This window comes from Xiphophorus maculatus, chromosome 20 (genome assembly GCF_002775205.1).
Source record: "Xiphophorus maculatus strain JP 163 A chromosome 20, X_maculatus-5.0-male, whole genome shotgun sequence".
Taxonomy (NCBI): domain Eukaryota; kingdom Metazoa; phylum Chordata; class Actinopteri; order Cyprinodontiformes; family Poeciliidae; genus Xiphophorus; species Xiphophorus maculatus.
In genome coordinates this window covers 23,836,236-23,850,963 of record NC_036462.1, presented here as the reverse complement: position 1 = coordinate 23,850,963, position 14,728 = coordinate 23,836,236, and the positions used below count along the sequence as shown (strand labels likewise).

The window sequence follows — 14,728 nt, the reverse complement described above, 5'->3', positions numbered from 1 at the left end:
AGTCATAAAGTCACAAGCTGTTTTTGAGTTTCAGTCTCATGTAATACACAGTAAGTAAGTAAGTGTGTGGGTGGAGTGTTTTCTTTTTCAGGGGAACTCTGTCTACATCAAGCACATTTCTTTTTTTTCTTTCGTACTCTGACTTACTGTAAGAAATGAGAGTTGGTTGTTATTATAGTTGGATAACATCAGGTTGGATGTTATCGGAATAATAATAATTTTTGAAGTAACTGAAACATTTTGCTAAAAATATAAAGCACTATCCCAGCTGCTGTGATGTGAGTGACTGTTGTCATGATAGAATAGTTGCTGTGTTACGGTAACAGTTTCCATAACTACATCTTTTTCACTGTCACTGAACCCCCAGGGCAGCAAGATGTAACCTTCCATACATTCTGTATCTATACTTTTGCATCAGTACTGAAACATGGCTCTGCACATTTATTACTTTCAGGTGTCAGTGTTAGATTACCTCTATATTTGCACATTGTTTGCAAGATTATGCCAGGTTCACTTTTTCTAGCCCTCTGGTCAGCTCTTTCTTTTGTAAGTTATACCATGAGAGTAAATTTGTCCCACAATGCTGCGGTTGGACTTCTTGTACTCAAAAATAACCCCTGATATTTTTAGGTTTTTAAATTCAGTGAACTAAAACTTTTGTGTTAGCACGCAATTGTGAAATAAGTATCTGTGTTTTGCTCTATTTACTGGAGGTCTCTATTTTGTTTCCTTCTGGTGAAATGAGTAAAACAAAGAGCAAAGATGCATATTTACCTTTGAAAAATTATTAGCAGTCTCAAGAGACATACATTCTCCTTGGGAGATCATTATTAATAATCTGACATCTAATACATTAGAGAAATAGTTGTTAGTTTCAGCCCTAATCTAAAGGTAACTCTCACCCAATGTCACCGCTCAACTGATCATCTGTCCTCCTTTTTTCTGTTCCTTTCTACAGTGGATGTGATCCTCAGCAGTCACATTTGGCCATTCGAAGGGTCAAGCCCATGGATCTGACTGTAACTCACAGGCTGTTACATCCACGTCCAGATTCGGCCATGCTGGCTCCACAGCCTTCATTCTATCTGGAACATCTCACTGCTCAACATTGCTCTCAGTTTTCCCAGCACCACTTGCAGGTGATGTGACACTGAGGCATTAGTCCTGTACAGTCAAAGATGTGTTCAAATAAAGATCCCAGCATTTATAAGCATAGATGAAAAGAGTGATCAGATGCAGTAAGAAGGAATCTGTGTTATTTTAGTTAGTTCACTTATACTGTACAAAATCAAGAAACTGAGCTTGTTTGTTATGTATTGTCACATTCCACAGTATCAGCATTTTATTTGTACAAAACATACCAGTTTAATGTCGAAAGACCTCCTGCCACATTAACCACAGGAGGAAAGCAGCTGCTTTCCCCATAAGCTATACACAAGCATAAACCTCAGCAGATATAAGTAGCAATCAGGTCAGAATGTTGTTAGCAGATCATTTCCGCCTTATTTATGTCTGAGCTGTAAACAATATTTGCATTTTGTTCCAGTAATGGTGTACAAAAGGTTTTTTAACTAATATTGGCAGCAGCTAAGTGTCACTCCCTAAATGCCTAAATACATCTCATGTGTATGGTACAAAGAAGACTGGACTAGGTCTAATGTTTAATGTCTAATTTTTCTTCACAGTATAACACTGAACAAAGACGCAGAAAGATGGAGGAGAAAAGAGAAGACCCACAGCAGCTGTTACCAAAGAATAAAAACGAACAGAGTGAGTTGAATGTGTTGTTTTCAGACATTTTCTGAAAGGTTGTCAGAGTACAGACAGGCTGCCTGTCTGAGTCATCACAGCGTAACAGTTTTCAGTGTAAACGAAGGGGATTTCCATTACTGCCATGTATTATTGTAATCCAAGGAAATACTCAAAATGACAGAGTCCAAAAAAGAAAGTAACAGAAGTATCCTATATTTTGTTTTGAGAAACCCTCTACTGCTATTTAATATTAGCTTGTACTTAAATTTGCATGAAAGGAATATCTATTTATTACGTTACAATAAAAATAACTACTATGTGCACTTTATTGTCCTATTTTAATGTGTGGCAGGTGCTGTAGCTAGCAAACATGTAAAGCAAATTCTGCGTGATCATATAATTATGAAGAACCAGCCTCCTCATGATAGGGTTCCTGGCAGCCACTGCAGTACCTCTCCGGGATACAGGTGAGACTGGCATTGATGTCTGTATAAATCATTGTTATTTAAAGTTCTATTTTACAAGAATGTTAAAATGTTTTTTGTCAAGATGGACTTGATACAACCACAAACTTAAATGTAGAAAGTTGCTTTCAGAAGTCACCTTATTGGTAAATAGAGCCGCTGAGTACAGCTGCCACCAGGTGGGTTGGGGGTGTTGTGAAAAGGTAATAAGACAATATTCCTTGCTTTCAACATCTCATTGAGAACTGTTAGGCAAAAATATAATGACTTCCACAAATCTGACCTTTATGGGAGAGTGGCAAAAGTAAAACATCATGGAAAGAAACCCTGAACCTCAAATATTTGGAAGTAAATATTCTGGTCAGGTGAGACTGAAACAGAATATTCTGGCCTCCTTGCAAAACACTATGCACGACAAAAACGAATGATCCTAAACGAAACCTTTATGGGGACTTATGGTGGTGGCAGCATAGTGGTGTGGGGATGTTTTATTAAATGGGGACAGTAAAGTTGATCAGAGTTGATGGGAGCTTTACGGGGCTAGAAACATGGAGGGAAACTCTGAAACTCTTGGAGGTATGCAAAAGACTTGAGACTGTAAGACTTTCTGCTGGACAGTGACACTAAACATACAACTGCACTAAAAATCAAAGCCTATTCATTTGTTGGAATTACCCAGACCTAAACTTGGCTAAGAATGAGTGACAAGACTTAAGAACTTATGTTCACAACTCTCCCCATATTTTCCCGTGACTAAGCCAGTGCGTCTGATGTTGTTTTGGTTACCTAGGCCACCCATGCCTGACATGTCCCTCAAGCCTCAACCTACACCCTGTGACCAGCGAAAGGACCTCGCCCTGCGAAGAACAGGTGAGACTCCTGTTTGTGTTTGTGACCAGGGTTGCCACCCTCAAGTCAAATTTTTTTTTAAGATGCTAGTGATTTTCCATTTCAGTTATTTTCTGATGTGACGATTACGGTGAAATCTGAGTCAGTAAAAATTACTGTACTCCGTAGCTTAACATGATTCTGTAAACTTCTCTCTAAAAGTTTTTTAACATGTTTTGGGCATAAGAAAGATAGAAAATCTAAGAGAATCAACACATCTTGGTGTGGTCATTGGGTTAGAATAAATTAAGCTCTAAGCATCAGATCAGGGTCAGAGCTGCAGGACAGCCATAAAATCAGTGAGGCAACAATGAGGCAAAGAGAAGTTATATAACCTTAACTAAGGTATGTGTAAAATGAACTGCGTGAGAATCCTGAATACTTCTTCCTCACTGTATGAATCGGAGTGGGAGTGGTTCCCTTTTTTTGGTACATTTCTGCGAGTACACCAACCATTATTTATTTACTTTGCTCTAAAACCTTTGACACAGACACACGCACGCGCACAAGAGTGCTTTAGTTGGCACGGCGACAACAAAGCAGCTTTTATCTGAACTAAGCCTGGCAGTGATTGATTACTTTGTTTAGGTTTATTGGAGAATGCCCAATGTAAACGTGAATGATTTTAAGTATTCATTAGCACTGAAGTATTTGCACAGTTCACTTTAACTCGATTCTGTCACTATTATTTTACATGTGCGTATGTATTTGAGCAGTATCTGAGCCCACACTGAAGTGGAAGTTGAAGAAACTCATCTCCACAAGGCCTAACCCGCTGCAACGAAAGATCAGTGCCCCTCCTGATGTCAAACATAGGACAGAAAATATGGGTATGAACATTCATGCTTAGTCTTCTGTTTGCTTTTATATGGCATCGTTTTAAGGTTAATGTGTCTTTATGTTCATCTGCAGAGGCAGACACTTAGCACCCTTGCCAAAGACATGTAAACATTCTTGAAATGTATTACATCAGCAAAATATCACACATTTTTTTCTTTCAAAAATCCAAACCTTATTTAAATTACATTTTTAAGTGGAAAAGAAAATTCCAGTATTAGGATTTTTTTTTTTACAAAATCATAGGGTGGCACAGTTCAATTCAATTCAGTTCAATCATACATTTATTTTTATTTATTTATTTTGAACATGATTGAAGTATAAAATCACACACATCACACAACAAGGAATGCAGACATACATTCCAACTGATCCTAGTTTTCAAACAATACAGTCAAGTTTAGTCAAATTGGTTAAAAAAGTGTTCTATCTAAGGAAACCCATCAAATTCAGTAGTCAGTTGTTATTACTTAAACTGTAGTTTACAAAAATGTAACTGAAGCATATTTCAATTTTGTCTTTACTAATATTTTAAATTAAACAGAGATTTTACAGTTTCTAATTATTAATCTATGACTTCCTCTTACCCTGTGGTATAAATTTGACACAAGTGACGTTTCTTTATAGCTTTGTCCACTAGGCTGGATGAGGACACATTTTTATCTTAGCAACCTGACATTTGGCTTGAGTATCAAGATCAGGAATTGGAAAAGAAACTTATGCTCACTGTTTAGTACAGAGGAAATTAAATGTTGGCTTTTTAGTATTTCATTGGTATAGAGTTCTGTTCCTCCACTGTAGAAATGAATATTTCGCAAAAGAAACTTGTATTTTTTAGGAGAAAAATACCTGCTTTAATTTGTATTTTGTTTCATTACATGTTTATGTTTTAAAGTGGAAAACACAGTGTTATAGTAATTATAATATGTTTGGTTTTTCCCCTTCATCTTGTCATGCAGACTCTTCCCCAAGCAGAAGCACCACTTCAGCATCAGGCTGCAGCTCACCAAACGACACCCTCATGTCAGACAATGGGTCCCTCCCACGGGCTCCTGAGGTGAGACCCTTTCTCAGCATGTCAGTCACAGTCACGTCTTTTGCTTACAAGTGTGACGTAGTTAAGGGTTTCCATATGCATTTCGTGCTTGCGTCTTTAATGGAACGCTAGTAAATTTCAACTGTCTGAGCTTTCAACACAAATACATTCTCAATCAGTGAGGAAAAGTCTAAATGAAATATGAGTACAGTTTAAGGACTATTTCGTCATAGTGTAGTCTTGTTTTTTTCAGTGATGCTAAGAATGTTTGTTTCACAACAGTTTGAATGTGATGAGTTTTGAGAAATTGTGCATGTTGTGGAATGTGCCGCAATAATTTAGACCTGTGCTTTTCCAGTCAAAGAGGGTGCTGATGAACAATGGTAATGTAGCCCACTTTGCTCTGCCTGCCAACCACACTGCAAAGCACAACATCACTGCTGGACTTCCTGCTCAGGTGAGCAAGAAATTTGAATTGAATTTAGAATTTTGTAGTTTTTGTGTGTTTCTCTCATGATGGAACCACCAATAAATTCTTGAGTTGTACGTCAGTGTAAAAGTTACAGTGCACAACCAAACAAAATTACTTTGTGATGTGCAATAGCCACAACACCACTATTGCACGTTTAAAAAAGTGTAAGTGGTGTTTTGTTGTTTTTAAAGAAAAATCTTTTACTTTGATGCCTCTGAATTAAACAAAGCACAACAAATTCCTTTCCAAAATTACCTAATTGCTGAGTAGTATTTGATTCAGACTTCAAAATGAGTCAATATAAAACATGTGGATGAAGCTCCAGTGGACGAAAGGGGGCTAGTATCCACCAGCTGTTAAATATAGCTTTAATTATTTTTGCAAGGGATAATCGGTAGAATGGGTTTAAATCTTTAGATGTGAAATTCTTTTGTAAAAAATAAAAGTTAAAAGTCAGGTAATTTCTGTCATGTAAAATTAACAAACATAAAAATTCATGCTTTTGTGTGTTTGTTGCTGTAATGTTGTATAGATAAAAAAAATATTTTTATAAGGTTCCTTTTATCAGTTTCTCTAAGGTTAGTATATGTACACCACAGGGCTTCCACTTCTGTTCTGACCTTTTTCGTGACAGTATAAATGTATACATTGAGTAATCAACAAGGCAATTAAATCCGTAGCTTTTCCTCAAATCACCCAGTTTGTTCATTTTTAAGCCACACCCATAATGAATGTGTTTCTACTTCTGTAGCATCTCTAAATTTGTCATTCTTTTTCTCTGCAGGCTGACTTGCGTGTAACAAAGCCAGTGGCAGCATCGACTTTGCAGTCTCTCTACCTCCCTCTGGAGGTCCCATCTATATCTCAACGCTTGCAGCCAGTGTTCATATTTGAACCACACATGGGGCTGATGCGCCAGCAGCTTGTTCCTCGTGAGTGGCATTGTCTGCGAAGCATATATCTGCACATATGGCACATACGTCATATGTGGCTCTGATAACTGTCAGAGCCACATATGCACATTTGACTATGCTGTTAGTGCTCATAGTTGATACTTTGACCTCATCTTACATGTTTGGTTTCTACAAGTTGTAGTTTTATTTCCGGAGGAGGTGGATTTCATCTGAGGTTTTTATGAATTAGTGAAAACAAAAATTCCAATATATATTTATCTAATTTGTGTTTACAGCTTTTATTGTAAGTTGACAATATGACTTTTAGTAATAAATGTCCTGCTTATTTGCAAAAACATAAAATGATCTACAGTTAAAAAAAATAGCTTTTATTTTAAATTAGAGACTGTATTAAAACGTACAGTATATCACGTGTGAGCCTGCATGTCTTGATACAACAGCACCCTCTATTGGGCAGAGTACAGCAGGGGCGCCATGTAGAGGTTAAAAGTTATGACAATTCTAAGGGCCCCTGACCAACAGGGGGCCCGCCACAATTTATTTATTTAATTTTTGTTCATAGAAATTAAAAAAAAATAATAATAATTGGGGCCCTGTCAATTACAAAATTAATCATATTGTATTTTTGAAGATTGTTTTTAGCAGTGAAAAATGTATGTTTCCACTCCCAGACCAAAAAACACACATCCATATTTGCACTTAACCCCCCTTGATCTGCATGAAATGGTTCGTTCCTGCTTGGAGCGCTTGATGGTGACTGTTTTTCAAGAGCAGTCAGTAGAAAACAAGAACGACTGTGGCAGTTGCTATGCTGCTAAGAAAAATAATAAAATCAGGTTTTCAAAAAAATATATATATATAGAGAGAGAGAGAAAGAAAAAGGCAAGATTGTCAATTTGCAACCCAGGTTTTCTCTGAGAGGTGGGTAGACTGTGTGAGACTATTAACCATTTAGCATAGTTAGCTTAGCTACAGACTACTGTTTGCCTCCATTTCACTAGCATCTTATGAATTAAAGAAAAAAATTACCAAGACATTAATATATTTAACTTGTCCCTTGTACCTTTTACCACTTAACAACAGGTGAGTCAGTCAGCAGCAGCTCTAACCCACGTCTCTCCAGACCTGTCCTCTTCTAAGTGAAATTAAAGCTGCAGTATGTAACTTTTATATACCGGTATATAAAAAAAAATTTCACACATTTGTTAAAACTGTCATTATGTTGTGACAGTATGGTATGAGCGATGATCTGTGAAAAATCTATTTCCTCTGCTTTCTCAAAGTGCTAGAAACAACCAGTCAGTGGCAGGAGAGTTTTAGTGCTGTCAATCACAATCTCATGTGGCTGCTCAGTCTAGTTAGCATGGCTACCAGTGATGGCAGATAAACAATTTTCTTGTAATGATATGTTGTTTCTCCACCATTAGCACATTTAGCAGTGAGTGAATGAAGTTGATTGACAGCACTAAGACCCTCCTCCTGGTTCTGATTGGTTGTTTTGGCTGTTGCATTACTTTAGCCAGTAATAGCAACTCAGGGAGAAGGTGGGGGAGATTGATTGTTTTCACAGATTATTTGTCTCATAGCAAACTCACGAAATGGTGACATCTTTAACAAATATGGAGAAAACATATTTTTTATTAAAGTTATATACTGCAGCTTGTTTAAAGTGCAACTACATAGCCTACACGTGAAGGCTATGTAGTTGCACTACATAGCCTTCACGTTTTTGAGAAGTCTGGATTGCTTCATGTATATTTTGCACATTGCCTATGACTGTTGGTCATAGGGAGAGACATTTCAGTAAGACATTTCAGTAAGCTAAAACTAATAGAAAAAATTTAAGCAGCCTACTTGCATACTGTATGCAGACTGTTGGATGCAAAATTCACAAGAAATATTGTGCTGGTATCAGTATTGGACCAAAAAAAGCAAGGCAGTTGCAAGCCTTTAAAATTGTGACGCTTTTGATAGGTCAGATAGACTCAAGAGATTGTAACAGCAGCTGCGTGGGGGGGCCCAATTAAATTTTTTGTCAGGGGCCCAAGATTCCTGGCAGTGGCCCTTTAGTACAGTGATGCAGTGTCACTTACTACAAAAAAAATGTGTCATTCAACCCGAACCAAACTGTGAAGTTTTGTTAGTTTCCCTGCAGTCTGTCAACATGTTTCAGTTTTCTTCTTTTTTTTCTGACAAGTATTCATTCTTACTATCCCTCTTATTCTCGCTTGTTGCCTTTTTCAATTCCTTCCTGCGACCTGTCCTTCACCTTATTCCTTGTTGTCACTCTTTTTTTCATTTCTTGTTTTCAGTTCATAGTTTGAGTACCATTCCTCAGCAACAGCATCCTCACATATCCTCCTCGTCCAGAAGAGAAGGCTTAGTTGCCTTGGGTTCACATCGACCTGTGGAGCGAGCGCATTCAGAGCCTCTGCCTTACAGCCACTCAGTCCTGCCCCTGCATGCCGGCCATCATCCACACGCCCACCAACAGCTATCCCAGCTGTACCACAAAGCTGGATTGGAAAGGTTTAAGCTGAGCACACAGCTGAGCAAGGTGAGAAGAGGCAGGTGTAAACATTAGCATGCCAAAAAGAAAACTATGACTCACTATTAACTGAGTGACTGAAAAAGAGGATTCATTTTGTCAGAAACATTTGACTAAGCAAAAAGGGATTGAAATTCATCAATTATGATTATTCTGTTCAGAAATGCAACAACAGAAAATTTAAAAGAATTCTAGAGTGATAAGCCTTTGCAATTTTATTGAGAATGTCATCTGACACAGATCCCGTCTGAAGACATGGACGTGGATGAGAGCGGATCAGCATCAGGTTCTGGAACAGGGTCTTTGTGCGGCTCAGAACTGGGTTCCCTGTCTGAAGACGGCCACCGCCGGAGAGAAAGTAATGCCAGCACCGATTCAGTTTATGACACAGAGTCCATCACTTCCTCTCGGGAGAGCTTGATTGAGACATCACACTCTCTCAGTCAGGTACTAACGTCAAATCATATGCAAACAAAAAAGTACAGAAAAACATCTCATCAACTTTTCTTTGGTTTAAGCTTCTAAAGATGGTGGAAAGTTACTTAGAATTCTATGTTATTCTAAATTTTTCACTTGAGAAATTTATTATATATAGAAACCACTGACTGATCTCCAACACTATAAAATCAATGTGCCTTTTTAATTTTTACCTGAATGAACTTGCCTTACCATTAGGGGGCACTGTTGCTTTATATATTCCAGCAGCAAGGTATTTTTGCTTATCAAGTTCTTGTTCAACACACGTAGAATTAAATTGTCCACATTATGTGTAATTTTACCAGCTGGAGGCATTGGAGGACCATACTTTACTCAAAGTACTTTTACCTCCTTCTGACTTATAATAAATGTTAATTACTTCCTTGTATTCCCTTTAAACTCATTTGTGCAAAACACAGAGGCAGGTAATCCTCAGATCAACTTTACAGCCAGATGCGCTGGGAGTTCCTACCTTAATCTGGCCTCATCAGTCTCATCCGCCTGTGATTCGGAGCCGCTCTCTACCACCTTCCACCTCCCTGGCGCCTTCTTCACATGTACCCACCATAATACCCTCTATGTCACTATCCAGCCCTGCCAAAGATGCCAAGCTACGATTTACAACAGGTGAGTCAAACACTGATTTAAGTAGCGAAGGATTTTATTTGCTGTATATTTTGAAGCATGGTAACGTGACCTAAGAGCAAATTATTGGGTTATAAGTCACGTCTTCATGTGTGTGTGTGCAGGTTTGGTTTACGATACTCAGATGCAGAAGCACCAGTGTATCTGTGGAGACAACAGCCGCCATGCTGAGCATGCTGGGAGAATCCAGAGCATCTGGTCTAGACTGCAAGAGAGAGGGCTTAAGAGTCAATGTGAGGTAGGGACTTTGCACACTGATATACTGTGAGAGAAAGAATTAGCTGTCAAACATGCTAGAGGTTCACAAAAAGCTTTATATCTGTGTTAAAGTGCATCCTCAGTAGAAAAGCCACCCGTGCAGAGCTGCTTTCCGTCCATTCAGAAAACCACGTGTTAATGGACAATCAGAAGCGCACGGGTAAGATCAATAATAATACTGAAAATTACGTTCATAATATTGCTATGCCACTGCTTCACTATAGTATGCAAAAGTATTCATACTTTTTAAAATGTTTTTTCATATTTTTTTCCATTGCAACCACAAATTTCAATGTGGGAATTTTATTGTTTATATGTTGCCAAGCTTAACTATATGAAATAAAGGTTAGATTTGAGTTTAACAATCATTGCAATTTCATCTTATGCTGGATCTAAGCCATTCTTTTGTAAATCCGGCTCTATAATTAGTGCTGTTGTCCCGGAAGATGAATTTCCATCCCAGTCTCAAGTTTTCTTTGAGGTTTTCCCTGTTCATAGCTCCATTTTTCCCCTCATCAACTCTGACCGACTTCCATGTCCTTGCTAAAGTATGAGGCTTCCACCACCATGTTTCATGGTTCACAGTGGAGGTGGTGTGTTTAGGCAGGAAGCTACTACTGCACATTACCCTAAACTTGAGGGTAATGTGCAGTAGTAGCTTCCTGCCGCACATAGCGTGTCACGTGTAGGCCGAAAAGTTTAGTTTTGGTTCTGTCTAACTACAACACCTTCAAACATGTTCACTGTGTTCCCTACATTGCTTATGGAAAACTTTAAACTGAACTTGTTATGTCTTTCTTTCACCAGTGGCTTTCTACTTGCCACTTTTTCATAAAGACCAGACTTGTTGAGCCTGAATCCATTGATTCTCAGGTGGGAGAATCAACAGATCTATGCGGATCTATGCTAATCCTCAGGAGTTAACACGAGCCTCTTGGCTTCTTCTCTGTTTAATGTTTTGCTTGTCTGACTGGTCAACTTAAGTGGGTGGCTGTTCCTTTATTAGGTTTGCAGTTGGGCAAAGTTTCCCCTGATGATGAATTGAAGAGTGCTCTGTCAGATGTTCAAAGCTTGGGATATTGTTTTATAAACCAAATCACCTTTAAACTTCTCCATAATTTTATACCTGACCTGTCTGCTTTGTTCCTTGGTTTTTGTGATCCTGTTTGTTCACTACTGTTCTCAAACAAACCTTTCCTTTGTTAAATAAAATCTCAATGAAGTAATTAAAGTTTGTAGTTGTAATGTAGCAAAATGTGAGATGGCTTGTTTGTGCGCATTCTGTACATATGTAAATGTGATATATTTATAATGCTTAAATACTACAAATATTTCCATGCAGGATCACGTATTTTTGTGGACCTACCATGTGGAGGTGTGGGGGTGAGTCCTGCGCAGGCGGACACACGCACACACACCCCAACGCACGCACATCAACACACAATCACACAATCACACACAATACAGATCTGTTTTAAAACTCTAGTCATGTGGGAATATTTCCACTCATCTAATTGCGTTACTGAACAGCAAACATTACATGGCTTATTATGCCTTATTACACAATTTAGATAATGATACTACCAATTGCTCATGCTATTGTTTTTGGCTAAGATAACTTTGAAACCTCAAAAAAATCTAAGTCTGTACAATAGTCAGAGGGGGAAGAAACAACAAGGGAAAACATACAAGTAAAGTGCTGAAAATATATCTATATTTTCCTAAGGAACCTTAAGAAGGGATGTAGGATAAATAAAATATTATGTTTATAGTTAAGAAAGAAAACTCTGAAGGGGGATGGGTGGCAGCTGATAAGAGCACCGATGTGCTGGATTTCCGGCCTTTAGCTGCTAGAGTGAAGAGGGTGATTGAAACAAGATGGTAAACCTTGTGAAAAAAGAAATTCCTGTAATTTCAGCGTTACCCTAACAGCACAGCAGACCGCCAGCAGAGATAACTTTTTGAAGATTCGGGTCACATACACACATACACACTTTTGTCATTAAACAATTAAATATTTTGTCTGAGATGTTTTCAAAAGTAAATAGATTTTGCCATTGTAATGAAAAACCATTTGACCTTTCCTACTGTCTTTGTGCTCTGATCAGCTAATCCTGTAATAATATTACAGGAACACTAACATTTTTATGAATAAAATCTAATTGTGATGTGTTTTCCATTGTTTTATAAACAGGTGGACATTGATACAGTTTGGAATGAGCAACATACAGCAGCTGCTTCCCAAGTAGCAGCAGGATGTGTCATAGACCTGGCCCTTAAGGTGGCACAGAGACAGCTGAAGGTGAGATGGATCACCGTGAGATGGATGGATGGATGTTTGTTTGTTTGATTGTTTTGGGCTATGTTTTTCATACATAGCGCATACGTAGCAGTGAAGCTAGTTATGTACTGACAGAGACTGACAGGTCACTCAGTGATGAAGAAGCCATAACTCCAAATTCAATACAAACAACTGATTACATTTTGCCAAAATTCAAGTCAACTTTAATGAAAAGCTACTGCTTAGGTGTCAAATCTATCAACTACTTGGGGAATGCATGTAGCTGGAATTAAAAAGGATGTTTTTAATTCCAGTTAGCAAAAGGAGGATTTTCATAATTCAAACTGACCTCAACTGGAGTAGCTCAATTTGATTATATTAACACAAAAGCAAACTAAGAGTTCTTGTTTATACAACTTGAATTAAGTATGTTATAGACAATATTTACTGTGCAGTGTAATGGACAGCTGTTTCGCAGTAAATGAAGGTGTTTGCAGCTCTTCTTTATTTATATCTCAAACAATTTCATGTTAATGTTTTAACACCTTTATGTTTAAGAATAAGTTGTTAAAACAGTGAGGTGTTAAGACTGTTTTCTGTTTTCTTACAGAATGGATTTGCAGTGGTGAGACCTCCCGGACACCACGCAACTCGTTCTTCTCCTCTGTAAGTACAGAAGCACGCACACAAACACACAAATGGAGCTAAGGGGGTTGCAAAGTTGTTGTTTTTTTGATAAATTAGCTCCACTATACTTGAAAAAGAGAGAGAGGGTGCCGTAGTGTGTCTATGTTAATGTATGAGTGGTGTGCACTACCTGCTCAATGCCAGAGGCAATTACCTCCTCTACTGTTTCTTTACAGTTTTCAAGACACAAAGCAAAGCACCTCAAAAGAGACGTGCAGGAGCTGTGTATCCACGCACCCTGCACATGGTGCTGTGTGTGGATACGTGTGGATGTGCATATCTGTGTGCATTGATTTGTGTCACCCTTTGATAGCAGGCATTAGCCAAATAACCACATTCAGCTGGGGCTGTGTGTGTGAGCTCAGCAGTGCTTGTCACTAGTTATTTATGGCGTGATAATGATTTTTCTTGATGAGCTAAGTTTGGACAGCTTATTGTGTACATTGTTCACACACACACACACACACACCCCCGCCTGCATGCAGGCAATCACACTTTACACCCCAATGCTGACACTGCCTTTTCCAACATTCCTCCATTGTTTTTCATGCATCAACATTTTCTTTGCATACTTCTGTTGTAGACAGCCAGTGTTAGTGAGTTCTGTGAGTTCATTTCTCAGAAATCATCCCTCGCGCCCCGCCAGCTTTCTGGCAGAATTACCATTTCAAATGTGCCTTAAATTTTATGATAAGCGTTGTCTTCAGTTTGTCATGAAATGCATGGCTTCTGCATTGTTCAGGAGTGAAACATGTTAGAGTCAGCATAACATTCTATTAACGGAAGCCATTTTTGTTTGTTCCCTGAGAAAAGGCAAACACTGGAGAACCTAAAACACAATAATATTCCTAAATAACTTGCAATAGATGTTAACGTGGCAGGAGTCAGCACTGGGACTGTCATGGCCTGAGAAGGCACCACACAAAGCCAAATAACTGCCTTACAGGTTCCTACGGGCCATATGTGGATTTTGTGAAATTAATTTGCAAAAGATGCGCAGTGATAAACACATGTGGCTGCCACTCTTCCTGTTTGTTTGTCCACAGGGGCTTCTGTTACTTCAACTCTGTGGCCATCGCAGCCAAGCAGCTCCAACACAAACTCAGTGTCAGCAAGATCCTCATAGTAGATTGGGTAAGGACTAAAACATCCATCAGGATCACCCTTCTCTTCATGGAAACATTACAAACATAAAGAATGAAATGTCTAGGTGCAAAAAGCAAGGACCCAGACTTACAGTAGCAATCCTAATCACAATTTAGATCATTTAGACAGTTATTTCTGTTATCCACGTGTGAGTCGAACTGTCACATGTGCTTAGAGTAAATTCAAAATCACACACAGGCGCATAAAAGTTCACCGAGGCATACATATACCGATCCAGAGCCAGCCGTTGTCTCTGCTGAACACGTGCGTATTTGAGTCTGCACAATATCTTTACAAAGGACGCACTATATAGTGTAATATTT

The 14,728-nt window shown here is 38.5% G+C and overlaps 1 protein-coding gene across 2 annotated transcripts in view; it reads left to right on the top strand.

Moving 5' to 3' along the window:
- Positions 1-14,728, top strand: part of LOC102216565 (histone deacetylase 7-like) — a 50,300-nt gene that overhangs the window by 20,468 nt on the left and 15,104 nt on the right. For both annotated transcript variants that reach the window (XM_014468390.2, XM_023324742.1), the window contains exons 3-19: positions 959-1,139; positions 1,686-1,770; positions 2,105-2,219; positions 3,007-3,086; positions 3,821-3,934; positions 4,901-4,998; positions 5,336-5,434; positions 6,234-6,381; positions 8,676-8,920; positions 9,152-9,358; positions 9,808-10,015; positions 10,138-10,271; positions 10,364-10,451; positions 11,634-11,674; positions 12,486-12,593; positions 13,183-13,238; positions 14,306-14,393. In XM_014468390.2, the coding sequence (XP_014323876.1) occupies positions 1,008-1,139; positions 1,686-1,770; positions 2,105-2,219; positions 3,007-3,086; positions 3,821-3,934; positions 4,901-4,998; positions 5,336-5,434; positions 6,234-6,381; positions 8,676-8,920; positions 9,152-9,358; positions 9,808-10,015; positions 10,138-10,271; positions 10,364-10,451; positions 11,634-11,674; positions 12,486-12,593; positions 13,183-13,238; positions 14,306-14,393 (2,046 nt within the window). In that variant the 5' untranslated portion in view covers positions 959-1,007. The remainder of the gene's footprint in view (positions 1-958; positions 1,140-1,685; positions 1,771-2,104; positions 2,220-3,006; positions 3,087-3,820; positions 3,935-4,900; positions 4,999-5,335; positions 5,435-6,233; positions 6,382-8,675; positions 8,921-9,151; positions 9,359-9,807; positions 10,016-10,137; positions 10,272-10,363; positions 10,452-11,633; positions 11,675-12,485; positions 12,594-13,182; positions 13,239-14,305; positions 14,394-14,728) is intronic.